Source organism: Oncorhynchus mykiss, chromosome 2, assembly GCF_013265735.2.
Source record: "Oncorhynchus mykiss isolate Arlee chromosome 2, USDA_OmykA_1.1, whole genome shotgun sequence".
NCBI lineage: Eukaryota > Metazoa > Chordata > Actinopteri > Salmoniformes > Salmonidae > Oncorhynchus > Oncorhynchus mykiss.
The window spans coordinates 7,908,901-7,923,334 of record NC_048566.1 but is presented as its reverse complement, the minus strand read 5'-3'; the positions used below and the strand labels follow the sequence as shown (position 1 = coordinate 7,923,334).

The 14,434-nt window shown below is 46.6% G+C and overlaps 1 protein-coding gene across 2 annotated transcripts; it reads left to right on the top strand.

Annotated features, from left to right (window-relative positions):
* The first annotated feature begins 11,076 nt into the window (after window positions 1–11,076).
* Window positions 11,077–13,578, top strand: LOC118937627 (serine/threonine-protein phosphatase 6 regulatory ankyrin repeat subunit A-like). 2 transcript variants are annotated; one of them, XR_005034883.1, is made up of 3 exons: window positions 11,077–11,481; window positions 12,808–12,866; window positions 13,214–13,578. XR_005034883.1 is itself a non-coding variant. In XM_036936977.1 (3 exons), the coding sequence occupies exons 1-3, from the start codon at window positions 11,412–11,414 to the stop codon at window positions 13,496–13,498; spliced, it is 261 nt and encodes an 86-aa protein (XP_036792872.1). In that variant the 5' UTR covers window positions 11,077–11,411; the 3' UTR covers window positions 13,499–13,578. The 2 variants fall into 2 exon arrangements, 1 of the variants encoding a protein (XP_036792872.1); XM_036936977.1 differs by having other exon boundaries at window positions 13,367–13,578.
* The last annotated feature ends 856 nt before the right edge of the window (window positions 13,579–14,434 follow it).

Below are 14,434 nucleotides of genomic sequence, written 5' to 3'. Positions count from 1 at the left end.
CTAATACTGCGGGTAATGGAGTCGCCAATGACTAGAGTTTTCAATTTGTCAGAGCTAATGGTGGGAAGCTTCGGCGTCTCTGACCCCGTAACGGGAGGAGTAGAGACAAGAGAAGGCTCGGCCTTTGACTCCGACTCGCTGCTTAATGGGGAAAACCGGTTGAAGTTTGTCGGCTGAATGAGCGACACCGGTTGAGCATTCCTACAGCATTTCTCTCCAGAAACCGTGAGAAAGTTGTCCGGCTGCGGGGACCGTGCGAGGGGATTTATACTAACGTTACTATCTGTACTTACTGGTGGCACAGACGCTGTTTCATCCTTTCCTACACTGAAATTACCCTTGCCTAACGATTGCGTCTGAAGCTGGGCTTGTAGCACAGCTATCCTCACCGTAAGGCGATCGTTCTCCTGTATGAGTACAGCGACTGCAATTAGAAGGCATCATGTTAATGTTACTACTTAGCTTCGGCTGTTGGAGGTCCTGACGAACCATGTCCAGATAAAGCGTCCGGAGTATGAGGATTGTGTTATGCACTATAGCCCGTTACCATATGTGATTTAATATTATCTGCTGTTGGCTTGTGTGGATGTATGTATGTGTTATGCAACATAGCTGACTTGAACCATTGTTCAGTTTCAGGGCCATGGGCCTTTCTCATGATGGAAAAATACAGAACTGTGCAATGAGTTGGGGGGGGGCACATTCAGAACAGTCTTTTGTTCGATAACAGGAGCCAGGTGCCTGATAACTGCATATTCTACACAGCTACAACGACTGACCGCTGAAGCGCTTAAGGGGCTGGGACCAGCCTCTGCGCCAATCAACCAACGATAGGCTGGGTGAGTCTAAACCACGCCCAGTCTACTCTGACAGGCCGGCTCGGAAGCAGGAACTACTTCTGTCAGAGTATTTCAGAGTAAGTGCATTTACCACTTATTGCTTAGCTAATAGCCTCATTGTGATATTTATCCTGATACCAGATTCGAATTGACGCAACCCTGACACGAGTGAAAAAATTGAGGGAAAAACCAAAAATATAAACGGTAATTAAAAAGTAAAAACCGTAAAGTTGTCATGTAGCAAAGTAGGCAACAAAACACCGCAACACGTAAACAAGTCTGCAAGTTGTGACCGGAAATGGCGTCAAAATGCTGTTGAGGTATCATGTGATGCTACTAGCATAAATGGACCAACACTGAGCACATGTAGCTTAAGTCAATTGGTAATTTAAAACACAGGGGTCTGAGTAATATTGCTGGCGCATGGATATAATGCAAAATAAATGTTGCCATCACCCCAGTTACTCAAGTCAGGTCATACACCTCAACTCCAAGTAGGAACCACCAAAACAATACAGAGGACACAAGTATTACAGTTGAAGTTTAATTGAGCCAAAACAAGCAAATGCAGTTACACACTGGACTAGAGTACCCATGAACTCTTGCATGTCCCACGTCAGATATCCATGGCGTCGTCGCCGGACGGGCCGGTCGCAGCTTCAGAGGTGGCGTCGTCGCCAGACGGGCCGGTCGCAGCTTCAGAGGTGGCGTCGTCGCCAGACGGGCCGGTCGCAGCTTCAGAGGTGGCGTCGTCGCCAGACGGGCCGGTCGCAGCTTCAGAGGTGGCGTCGTCGCCAGACGGGCCGGTCGCAGCTTCAGAGGTGGCGTCGTCGCCAGACGGGCCGGTCGCAGCGTCGCCAGACGGGCCGGTCGCAGCTTCAGAGGTGGCGGCGTCGTCCGAGGACATGCGCCTCAGCTTCTCCTCAGAGGACAGGGACCTTTACCCACAAAGGTCCTAAACGGTAGAAAGTGTCCGGCCAACAGACAGACGCACACCTTATGACGGCAATAACCTGTAGTCCAAGGGGATAGTAGCACTTCACTGAGAGCAAAACAGACAGGGACCAAAAGATGTGGAAGAAGCAATTAGGAGGCCTGCGTCTTGTGACCGTAGCGTACGTGTAGGTATGTACGGCAGGACCAAATCAGAGAGATAGGTACGAGCAAGCCCATGTAATGCTTTGTAGGTTAGCAGTAAAACCTTGAAATCAGCCCTTGCCTTGACAGGAAGCCAGTGTAGGGAGGCTAGCACTGGAGTAATATGATATATTTTTGGGGTTCTAGTCAGGATTCTAGCAGCCGTATTTAGCACTAACTGAAGTTTATTTAGTGCTTTATCCGGGTAGCCGGAAAGTAAGAGCATTGCAGTAGTCTAACCTAGAAGTGACAAAAGCATGGATACATTTTTCTGCATCATTTTTGGACAGAAAGTTTGATTTTTGCAATGTTACGTAGATGGAAAAAAGCTGTCCTTGAAACAGTCTTGATATGTTCTTCAAAAGAGAGATCAGGGTCCAGAGTAACGCCGAGGGCCTTCACAGTTTTATTTGAGACGACTGTACAGCCATTAAGATTAATTGTCAGATTCAACAGAAGATCTCTTTGTTTCTTGGGACCTAGAACAAGCATCTCTGTTTTGTCCGAGTTTAAAAGTAGAACGTTTGCAGCCATCCACTTCCTTATGTCTGAAACACATGCTTCTAGCGAGGGCAATTTTGGGGCTTCACCATGTTTCATTGAAATGTTCAGCTGTGTGTCATCCGCATAGCAGTGAAAGTTAACATTATGTTTTCGAATGACATCCCCAAGAGGTAAAATATATAGTGAAAATCAATAGTGGTCCTAAAACGGAACCTTGAGGAACATCGAAATTTACAGTTGATTTGTCAGAGGACAAACCATTCACAGAGACTGTAACAGTTTTCTTCTATCTCCTCCTCTGACGAGGAAGGCAGAGGCTGCGCAACAGCCTTTTCTAAACATTTTGAGAGGAATGGAAGATTCGATATAGGCCGATAGTTTTTTATATTTTCTGGGTCAAGGTTTGGCTTTTTCAAGAGAGGCTTTATTACATCCACTTTTAGTGAGTTTGGTACACATCCGGTGGATAGAGAGCCGTTTATTATGTTCAACATAGGAGGGCCAAGCACAGGAAACAGCTCTTTCAGTAGTTTAGTTGGAATAGGGTCCAGTATGGAGCTTGAAGGTTTAGAGGCCATGATTATTTTCATCATTGTGTCAAGGGATATAGTACTAAAACACTTGAGTGTCTCTCTTGATCCTAGGTCCTGGCAGAGTTGTGCAGACTCAGGACAACTGAGCTTTGAAGGAATACGCAGATTTAAAGAGGAGTCCGTAATTTACTTTGTAATAATCATCTTTTCCTCAAAGAAGTTCATGAATTTATTACTGCTGAGGTGAAAGCCATCCTCTCTTGGGGAATGCTGCTTTTTAGTTAGCTTTGCGACAGTATCAAAAACGAATTTCGGATTGTTCTTATTTTCCTCAATTAAGTTGGAAAAATAGGATGATCGAGCAGCAGCAAGGGCTCTTCGATACTGCACGGTACTGTCTTTCCAAGCTAGTCGGAAGACTTCCAGTTTGGTGTGGCGCCATTTCCGTTCCAATTTTCTGGAAGCTTGCTTCAGAGCTCGGGTATTTTCTGTATACCAGGGAGCTAGTTTCTTATGAGAAATGTTTTTAGTTTTTAGGGGTGCAACTGCATCTAGGGTATTGCGCAAGGTTAAATTGAGTTCCTCAGTTAGGTGGTTAACTGATTTTTGTCCTCTGGCGTCCTTGGGTAGACAGAGGGAGTCTGGAAGGACATCAAGGAATCTTTGTGTTGTCTGTGAATTTATAGCACGACTTTTGATGTTCCTTGGTTGGGGTCTGAGCAGATTATTTGTTGCAATTGCAAACGTAATAAAATGGTGGTCCGATAGTCCAGGATTATGAGGGAAAACATTAAGATCCACAACATTTATTCCATGGGACAAAACTAGGTCCAGAGTATGACTGTGACAGTGAGTAGGTCCAGAGACATGTCGGCTGATTATTCGTTTTAAGTCTAATACTGCGGGTAATGGAGTCGCCAATGACTAGAGTTTTCAATTTGTCAGAGCTAATGGTGGGAAGCTTCGGCGTCTCTGACCCCGTAACGGGAGGAGTAGAGACAAGAGAAGGCTCGGCCTTTGACTCCGACTCGCTGCTTAATGGGGAAAACCGGTTGAAGTTTGTCGGCTGAATGAGCGACACCGGTTGAGCATTCCTACAGCATTTCTCTCCAGAAACCGTGAGAAAGTTGTCCGGCTGCGGGGACCGTGCGAGGGGATTTATACTAACGTTACTATCTGTACTTACTGGTGGCACAGACGCTGTTTCATCCTTTCCTACACTGAAATTACCCTTGCCTAACGATTGCGTCTGAAGCTGGGCTTGTAGCACAGCTATCCTCACCGTAAGGCGATCGTTCTCCTGTATGAGTACAGCGACTGCAATTAGAAGGCATCATGTTAATGTTACTACTTAGCTTCGGCTGTTGGAGGTCCTGACGAACCATGTCCAGATAAAGCGTCCGGAGTATGAGGATTGTGTTATGCACTATAGCCCGTTACCATATGTGATTTAATATTATCTGCTGTTGGCTTGTGTGGATGTATGTATGTGTTATGCAACATAGCTGACTTGAACCATTGTTCAGTTTCAGGGCCATGGGCCTTTCTCATGATGGAAAAATACAGAACTGTGCAATGAGTTGGGGGGGGGCACATTCAGAACAGTCTTTTGTTCGATAACAGGAGCCAGGTGCCTGATAACTGCATATTCTACACAGCTACAACGACTGACCGCTGAAGCGCTTAAGGGGCTGGGACCAGCCTCTGCGCCAATCAACCAACGATAGGCTGGGTGAGTCTAAACCACGCCCAGTCTACTCTGACAGGCCGGCTCGGAAGCAGGAACTACTTCTGTCAGAGTATTTCAGAGTAAGTGCATTTACCACTTATTGCTTAGCTAATAGCCTCATTGTGATATTTATCCTGATACCAGATTCGAATTGACGCAACCCTGACACGAGTGAAAAAATTGAGGGAAAAACCAAAAATATAAACGGTAATTAAAAAGTAAAAACCGTAAAGTTGTCATGTAGCAAAGTAGGCAACAAAACACCGCAACACGTAAACAAGTCTGCAAGTTGTGACCGGAAATGGCGTCAAAATGCTGTTGAGGTATCATGTGATGCTACTAGCATAAATGGACCAACACTGAGCACATGTAGCTTAAGTCAATTGGTAATTTAAAACACAGGGGTCTGAGTAATATTGCTGGCGCATGGATATAATGCAAAATAAATGTTGCCATCACCCCAGTTACTCAAGTCAGGTCATACACCTCAACTCCAAGTAGGAACCACCAAAACAATACAGAGGACACAAGTATTACAGTTGAAGTTTAATTGAGCCAAAACAAGCAAATGCAGTTACACACTGGACTAGAGTACCCATGAACTCTTGCATGTCCCACGTCAGATATCCATGGCGTCGTCGCCGGACGGGCCGGTCGCAGCTTCAGAGGTGGCGTCGTCGCCAGACGGGCCGGTCGCAGCTTCAGAGGTGGCGTCGTCGCCAGACGGGCCGGTCGCAGCTTCAGAGGTGGCGTCGTCGCCAGACGGGCCGGTCGCAGCTTCAGAGGTGGCGTCGTCGCCAGACGGGCCGGTCGCAGCTTCAGAGGTGGCGTCGTCGCCAGACGGGCCGGTCGCAGCGTCGCCAGACGGGCCGGTCGCAGCTTCAGAGGTGGCGGCGTCGTCCGAGGACATGCGCCTCAGCTTCTCCTCAGAGGACAGGGACCTTTACCCACAAAGGTCCTAAACGGTAGAAAGTGTCCGGCCAACAGACAGACGCACACCTTATGACGGCAATAACCTGTAGTCCAAGGGGATAGTAGCACTTCACTGAGAGCAAAACAGACAGGGACCAAAAGATGTGGAAGAAGCAATTAGGAGGCCTGCGTCTTGTGACCGTAGCGTACGTGTAGGTATGTACGGCAGGACCAAATCAGAGAGATAGGTACGAGCAAGCCCATGTAATGCTTTGTAGGTTAGCAGTAAAACCTTGAAATCAGCCCTTGCCTTGACAGGAAGCCAGTGTAGGGAGGCTAGCACTGGAGTAATATGATATATTTTTGGGGTTCTAGTCAGGATTCTAGCAGCCGTATTTAGCACTAACTGAAGTTTATTTAGTGCTTTATCCGGGTAGCCGGAAAGTAAGAGCATTGCAGTAGTCTAACCTAGAAGTGACAAAAGCATGGATACATTTTTCTGCATCATTTTTGGACAGAAAGTTTGATTTTTGCAATGTTACGTAGATGGAAAAAAGCTGTCCTTGAAACAGTCTTGATATGTTCTTCAAAAGAGAGATCAGGGTCCAGAGTAACGCCGAGGGCCTTCACAGTTTTATTTGAGACGACTGTACAGCCATTAAGATTAATTGTCAGATTCAACAGAAGATCTCTTTGTTTCTTGGGACCTAGAACAAGCATCTCTGTTTTGTCCGAGTTTAAAAGTAGAACGTTTGCAGCCATCCACTTCCTTATGTCTGAAACACATGCTTCTAGCGAGGGCAATTTTGGGGCTTCACCATGTTTCATTGAAATGTTCAGCTGTGTGTCATCCGCATAGCAGTGAAAGTTAACATTATGTTTTCGAATGACATCCCCAAGAGGTAAAATATATAGTGAAAATCAATAGTGGTCCTAAAACGGAACCTTGAGGAACATCGAAATTTACAGTTGATTTGTCAGAGGACAAACCATTCACAGAGACTGTAACAGTTTTCTTCTATCTCCTCCTCTGACGAGGAAGGCAGAGGCTGCGCAACAGCCTTTTCTAAACATTTTGAGAGGAATGGAAGATTCGATATAGGCCGATCGTTTTTTATATTTTCTGGGTCAAGGTTTGGCTTTTTCAAGAGAGGCTTTATTACTGCCACTTTTAGTGAGTTTGGTACACATCCGGTGGATAGAGAGCCGTTTATTATGTTCAACATAGGAGGGCCAAGCACAGGAAACAGCTCTTTCAGTAGTTTAGTTGGAATAGGGTCCAGTATGGAGCTTGAAGGTTTAGAGGCCATGATTATTTTCATCATTGTGTCAAGGGATATAGTACTAAAACACTTGAGTGTCTCTCTTGATCCTAGGTCCTGGCAGAGTTGTGCAGACTCAGGACAACTGAGCTTTGAAGGAATACGCAGATTTAAAGAGGAGTCCGTAATTTACTTTGTAATAATCATCTTTTCCTCAAAGAAGTTCATGAATTTATTACTGCTGAGGTGAAAGCCATCCTCTCTTGGGGAATGCTGCTTTTTAGTTAGCTTTGCGACAGTATCAAAAACGAATTTCGGATTGTTCTTATTTTCCTCAATTAAGTTGGAAAAATAGGATGATCGAGCAGCAGCAAGGGCTCTTCGATACTGCACGGTACTGTCTTTCCAAGCTAGTCGGAAGACTTCCAGTTTGGTGTGGCGCCATTTCCGTTCCAATTTTCTGGAAGCTTGCTTCAGAGCTCGGGTATTTTCTGTATACCAGGGAGCTAGTTTCTTATGAGAAATGTTTTTAGTTTTTAGGGGTGCAACTGCATCTAGGGTATTGCGCAAGGTTAAATTGAGTTCCTCAGTTAGGTGGTTAACTGATTTTTGTCCTCTGGCGTCCTTGGGTAGACAGAGGGAGTCTGGAAGGACATCAAGGAATCTTTGTGTTGTCTGTGAATTTATAGCACGACTTTTGATGTTCCTTGGTTGGGGTCTGAGCAGATTATTTGTTGCAATTGCAAACGTAATAAAATGGTGGTCCGATAGTCCAGGATTATGAGGGAAAACATTAAGATCCACAACATTTATTCCATGGGACAAAACTAGGTCCAGAGTATGACTGTGACAGTGAGTAGGTCCAGAGACATGTCGGCTGATTATTCGTTTTAAGTCTAATACTGCGGGTAATGGAGTCGCCAATGACTAGAGTTTTCAATTTGTCAGAGCTAATGGTGGGAAGCTTCGGCGTCTCTGACCCCGTAACGGGAGGAGTAGAGACAAGAGAAGGCTCGGCCTTTGACTCCGACTCGCTGCTTAATGGGGAAAACCGGTTGAAGTTTGTCGGCTGAATGAGCGACACCGGTTGAGCATTCCTACAGCATTTCTCTCCAGAAACCGTGAGAAAGTTGTCCGGCTGCGGGGACCGTGCGAGGGGATTTATACTAACGTTACTATCTGTACTTACTGGTGGCACAGACGCTGTTTCATCCTTTCCTACACTGAAATTACCCTTGCCTAACGATTGCGTCTGAAGCTGGGCTTGTAGCACAGCTATCCTCACCGTAAGGCGATCGTTCTCCTGTATGAGTACAGCGACTGCAATTAGAAGGCATCATGTTAATGTTACTACTTAGCTTCGGCTGTTGGAGGTCCTGACGAACCATGTCCAGATAAAGCGTCCGGAGTATGAGGATTGTGTTATGCACTATAGCCCGTTACCATATGTGATTTAATATTATCTGCTGTTGGCTTGTGTGGATGTATGTATGTGTTATGCAACATAGCTGACTTGAACCATTGTTCAGTTTCAGGGCCATGGGCCTTTCTCATGATGGAAAAATACAGAACTGTGCAATGAGTTGGGGGGGGGCACATTCAGAACAGTCTTTTGTTCGATAACAGGAGCCAGGTGCCTGATAACTGCATATTCTACACAGCTACAACGACTGACCGCTGAAGCGCTTAAGGGGCTGGGACCAGCCTCTGCGCCAATCAACCAACGATAGGCTGGGTGAGTCTAAACCACGCCCAGTCTACTCTGACAGGCCGGCTCGGAAGCAGGAACTACTTCTGTCAGAGTATTTCAGAGTAAGTGCATTTACCACTTATTGCTTAGCTAATAGCCTCATTGTGATATTTATCCTGATACCAGATTCGAATTGACGCAACCCTGACACGAGTGAAAAAATTGAGGGAAAAACCAAAAATATAAACGGTAATTAAAAAGTAAAAACCGTAAAGTTGTCATGTAGCAAAGTAGGCAACAAAACACCGCAACAAGTCTGCAAGTTGTGACCGGAAATGGCGTCAAAATGCTGTTGAGGTATCATGTGATGCTACTAGCATAAATGGACCAACACTGAGCACATGTAGCTTAAGTCAATTGGTAATTTAAAACACAGGGGTCTGAGTAATATTGCTGGCGCATGGATATAATGCAAAATAAATGTTGCCATCACCCCAGTTACTCAAGTCAGGTCATACACCTCAACTCCAAGTAGGAACCACCAAAACAATACAGAGGACACAAGTATTACAGTTAATGTTTAATTGAGCCAAAACAAGCAAATGCAGTTACACACTGGACTAGAGTACCCATGAACTCTTGCATGTCCCACGTCAGATATCCATGGCGTCGTCGCCGGACGGGCCGGTCGCAGCTCCAGAGGTGGCGTCGTCGCCAGACGGGCCGGTCGCAGCTCCAGAGGTGGCGTCGTCGCCAGACGGGCCGGTCGCAGCTCCAGAGGTGGCGTCGTCGCCAGACGGGCCGGTCGCAGCTCCAGAGGTGGCGTCGTCGCCAGACGGGCCGGTCGCAGCTCCAGAGGTGGCGTCGTCGCCAGACGGGCCGGTCGCAGCTCCAGAGGTGGCGTCGTCGCCAGACGGGCCGGTCGCAGCTCCAGAGGTGGCGTCGTCGCCAGACGGGCCGGTCGCAGCTCCAGAGGTGGCGTCGTCGCCAGACGGGCCGGTCGCAGCTCCAGAGGTGGCGTCGTCGCCAGACGGGCCGGTCGCAGCTCCAGAGGTGGCGTCGTCGCCAGACGGGCCGGTCGCAGCTCCAGAGGTGGCGTCGTCGCCAGACGGGCCGGTCGCAGCTCCAGAGGTGGCGTCGTCGCCAGACGGGCCGGTCGCAGCTCCAGAGGTGGCGTCGTCGCCAGACGGGCCGGTCGCAGCTCCAGAGGTGGCGTCGTCGCCAGACGGGCCGGTCGCAGCTCCAGAGGTGGCGTCGTCGCCAGACGGGCCGGTCGCAGCTCCAGAGGTGGCGTCGTCGCCAGACGGGCCGGTCGCAGCTCCAGAGGTGGCGTCGTCGCCAGACGGGCCGGTCGCAGCTCCAGAGGTGGCGTCGTCGCCAGACGGGCCGGTCGCAGCTTCAGAGGTGGCGGCGTCGTCCGAGGACATGCGCCTCAGCTTCTCCTCAGAGGACAGGGCATCATTTGCCGGAGAGCTACCATGGTTTGGAGAAGCTTGGGATTCTACTTCATTGGTCTCTAAATACTCTTGAGAAAAAACAAAAGGAACAGTTGGGTATTCTACAGCAACACATCTGTTCTACACGGTCTAGGCCAAATTGCTAATCGAATTTTGAGCAACATGAACCCTACAGTTTTCAAAGTATATGTTTCAGGCCGTACCTTCTCTGGCTTGTTTAGCGTCAGACCCTATGGATCGGAGCAAGGCCAGGGCATGCACAATGGAGACGTCATTTGATGACAGCTCTGAAAAATGTAGGTTAAGGTTTGACAACATTATTTAGACTGAGTTACTCTATGCTGTTGAATGAGTGTCAAACACAGCAGCACCATAGACAGTGACAAAGAACATAGCTAGAAGGGTTGCGGAAAGAAACACTTACCTCCAAGTCTCCTCTGCAGAGAGACTTGATCTTGCTTCTGGGACTTTCCAACAGGGTAACAAGAAACTGAGGAGAAAGTGTTGACAGAAGTTGAGTTCACACAAAATAGCTACATATATTAATAGCAGTGAAGAATAAAAGATGACCAACGCGGAAGATACAGACAGTCAAATATTAATACCCAACTTATAAAGTTAAGCATATTTACAAAACAAATCCCTTAAACATTAGTGAACCAACCTTTGACAACCCCCACAGTCATCACAACGAGCAGCAATTCTCTCACACCTCCCATGATGATGAAAATAGTCTGTGTTATCAACAGGTAATGTCTTCCCATGGCCTGTATGAGGGTTATATAGGCCACTAATAACCGTTTACCTGACAAACATGGCTTAACGATCAATTAACAAGCTTGATTGAGTTGTTACGTTCAGATAGAAATAGACCTGGTAGAACATATGTTGATTCTTATCAAGTTGATGGGCAGGCAATCTTTTCTACTCCATATATTGCATTTATATCTGTAATGATTAACCCTAATGATCTCAGATCAGCATTAGAAAGAAGTAGGCCTAATTATTTTAGGTGTAATCTTCAAAGATATTAGGGGGAAATAAACACTGTACCCAAATCCACGTTTTACAATGCTCCTGGGAAATGGGTAGGCCTCCACCTATAGTCCTTCACAGTTTTACAGCTGTGATATATTTATTTATTTACATAGATCACATACATAAATAAATATGTTAGCTGTAGGTAGCGTTGAGATAAAATTCCCATATTCTATTGCTACTAACATAAATCCTAATATATCATGTTTTCCTCATTTGCTCTGTAGGAGGTTCGTCATATGAAGGACATTCAAGTGGATGTGACCCCTAACCTGCAATAGGGGCTCAGTGAGGTGACAGACATCCTGTAATGGATCTCCAGCTAGTGTCTGAGGACCTGGAGAAGGCTGTGTCTACAGCTGTGGGGCAGGACAAGCATGGTAACCTAACCTCACTGTATGAAGGATTTTATTGTTATGGATAGTCATCTCCAATCTGTTCAAATATCACTGTTGTTGATAACACACATTACCAAAATGATTCACACTTGTCTTCCTATTTCCACATAATCTGTCATGGTTCCCCACCCCAACAGGGCATAAAACCAACCTCTCTTTATTGCTACTGCTAATACACCCAAATCCAACAGCGTTTGAGTATCTTTTTGCTTTTCTTCTAACCCTGAATGGCAACATTTTATCCTAGTACACAAGCATGTCACTTTATCCATCCACACCCACTCTACTGCCGCATGGCCACTGCGGCTGAGACTTTCACCCTCTCGTTACAGGTATAGCAGGTAACCAACCCCACCCGGGTCTTACCCCCTAGGACTTACCCTTTGCAGGTACCTGCCTGCTCGGGCTTACCTTCCGGGACTCACCCTATTCTTATAGTACAAGCAGGAACCAACCTACTCGGGATTTACCCCCTAGGAGTTACCCTCTACAGGTTTGGGTTTACCTTCCGGGACTTACCATATACCACAAAGCTACGACCGGTCGTAATACAATGGGACTACTGAATAAGCTCAGGCTTTCTAGGTTCGTACCCTATAATTGGTTCAGCCTACGACTCTCATCTCCCCAAGATGTCAGAATTAGTGATAACGGGTGTAGGAACTTTGCTTACCTTGTTTCTGTTTCACTGTTTCTTAATCTCTAGTTCGACTGCAAATCGCGGTGAACCCTGCTCGCAGTGCCAACTGTTAGGTTCTAATTCTCAGAGTAAAAACTCGACGGACACTATGAATGCTTGAACCAAGTTTATTCTTCCCAGAGGGTCAAGACAGCTGCATTAGACAAAAAACATATTCACACAAGCACTGATATTTAATCCTCTCTCCTATGCTGAGTCTGCTCCTACACCTCTAAACAGCCAATGCATCTCTGTTGCTAGACAGAACCTTGGTGATATCTGTTCTTCCTCACTTCATCTGACCTGACCGCTACCCCAAAGTGCTCACTCCTCCCCAACTCAAGGCTGACATGGTGATTGGTACCAGACTGTGTCTCTTCTCATCCCAGAGGATCCCACCCATAGGATGCCTGATGGCTAACAATAACATATCCTGACATAATGTAAACGTTATACATTAAGCTCTCTCCCTCAGTGACATGAATTAGTATATTTCATATTCTCAGAACCCAACAGTAGGTTTTAAGGTGTGGCTGCATGCTTGTCGTGGACGCATCGTCACTCTTGATGTTCTTTTTCCAAGTCTGAACTGGCCGTTCTTGTCTTTCCTCAACTAATTGAAACCTCAGGGACAGACATCCTGAACGACTCTGATGTCAGAGCTCCCATCAGCCCTCTACACCTCGCTGTGAGTAAAGCCTACCTGCTCCTGTAGTGGTCTCCATATGACAAATGGCACCCTATTCCCTATTTAGTACACTACGTTTGACCAGATCCTTATAGGCCCTGATCAAAAGTAGTTCACTACATAGGGAATAGGGTGCTATCTGGGATGCAAGCATGGTGTAGATTTTCCACAGGAAGTTGACTGTCCAGACAGACTCACACACCATATTCCGATCTATTCCCGATTAGTGTAAAATACATGCATATTCTACACAGTGATGATGAGGATGATTTCCTTATTTTGCCATTTGAGTTAATCAACCTCAGAAGAGAAGTAGAGTGTTTGTTTCTCAATCCCACGCTTGGCAGGAACCTCCGATGTTGATGCTGGGCGGGAGCAAAAATGGGCTCCCGATTGAAAGACTCTGGTCTACTTTAGAGGTCTAGCACTGTATTTCTGTTCAGGCGTACCACGGGTCTACTCTAGGACATTGATTATATTAAGAGTGAATATCTATTCAGGCGTACCACAGTCACCACCATGCTATGGAGGTCCTGGTTCAGTCTCTGCTGGATCTAGACGTGAGGGACAGCCAGGGGCGCACCCCTCTGGACCTGGCTGCCTTAAAAAGCCATGTGTGTGCCGTGTGTTGACGTCCTCATCAACCAGGAAGCCTCCATCCTGGTTAAAGACTTCACTCTGAAGAGGACCCCCATCCACACTGCAGGTAGACATAAGGATATCACATGGAGCTTCTGTAATTAAAACGTTTTCCTGACCAAGATGGCCATTTGTTTGGTCATGTTGCTAGGATGACAATGTCCACTCTAGGGATGTTACATGGTATCGTGTGAAAATGCCCACTAGACACTGATCTAAGGTCCTTTTTTGTAATGTTCTCCACTAATGATTGAGGATCTAGGGAGGGTAAGCTGATCCAAGATCAGTTTCATTTAAGTTTCATGAGAGTGATTGTCGTGTTTATCCGCACACTAAGACAGTCAGAACGCACCTAGCCTCTTGTCTGTAATCCATGTGGGAGGAGGGGAAATCATACATTTTATATGAACAAATATTTTAATAAAATCATTCATGTCTTAAGCTCTGTGGGAATAAAAAATGGTAGCATTTGCTCTGATGAGTACCGACCCCTCTGATGCTGTCGGTGCTGAGCGGACACACAGACTGTGTGTACTCACTGTTTCAACAAGGGAGCCAGCGTAGAAGCCAAAGACAAATGGCACAGAACAGCTCTACACAGAAGGGTTGCGAGGAGAGTTGGCTGTACGCGCTCACACACAGAAAGAGAGGGGGAGGCTTGTTCTGATCTAGGGATGGGGCCATTGAACTACTAGGGATGGCTTTGGTGTGGGATCTAGCATGGAATATGAATTATGCCCAAATATACCTATTATGATTCCTTATTATTTAATTGATTATAAATTATTCAAATCCATTCTTGCCTCCCCTCCCTTCCCTTCCTCCTAGGTGGTGACGGGTCACGAGGAGTGCAGCACAGCGCCAGCTTCCTGGTTCGGGAAGGTAAGGTGCGGAGCCATGTCCACCTGGTGGCGTTGTCCGGACACATC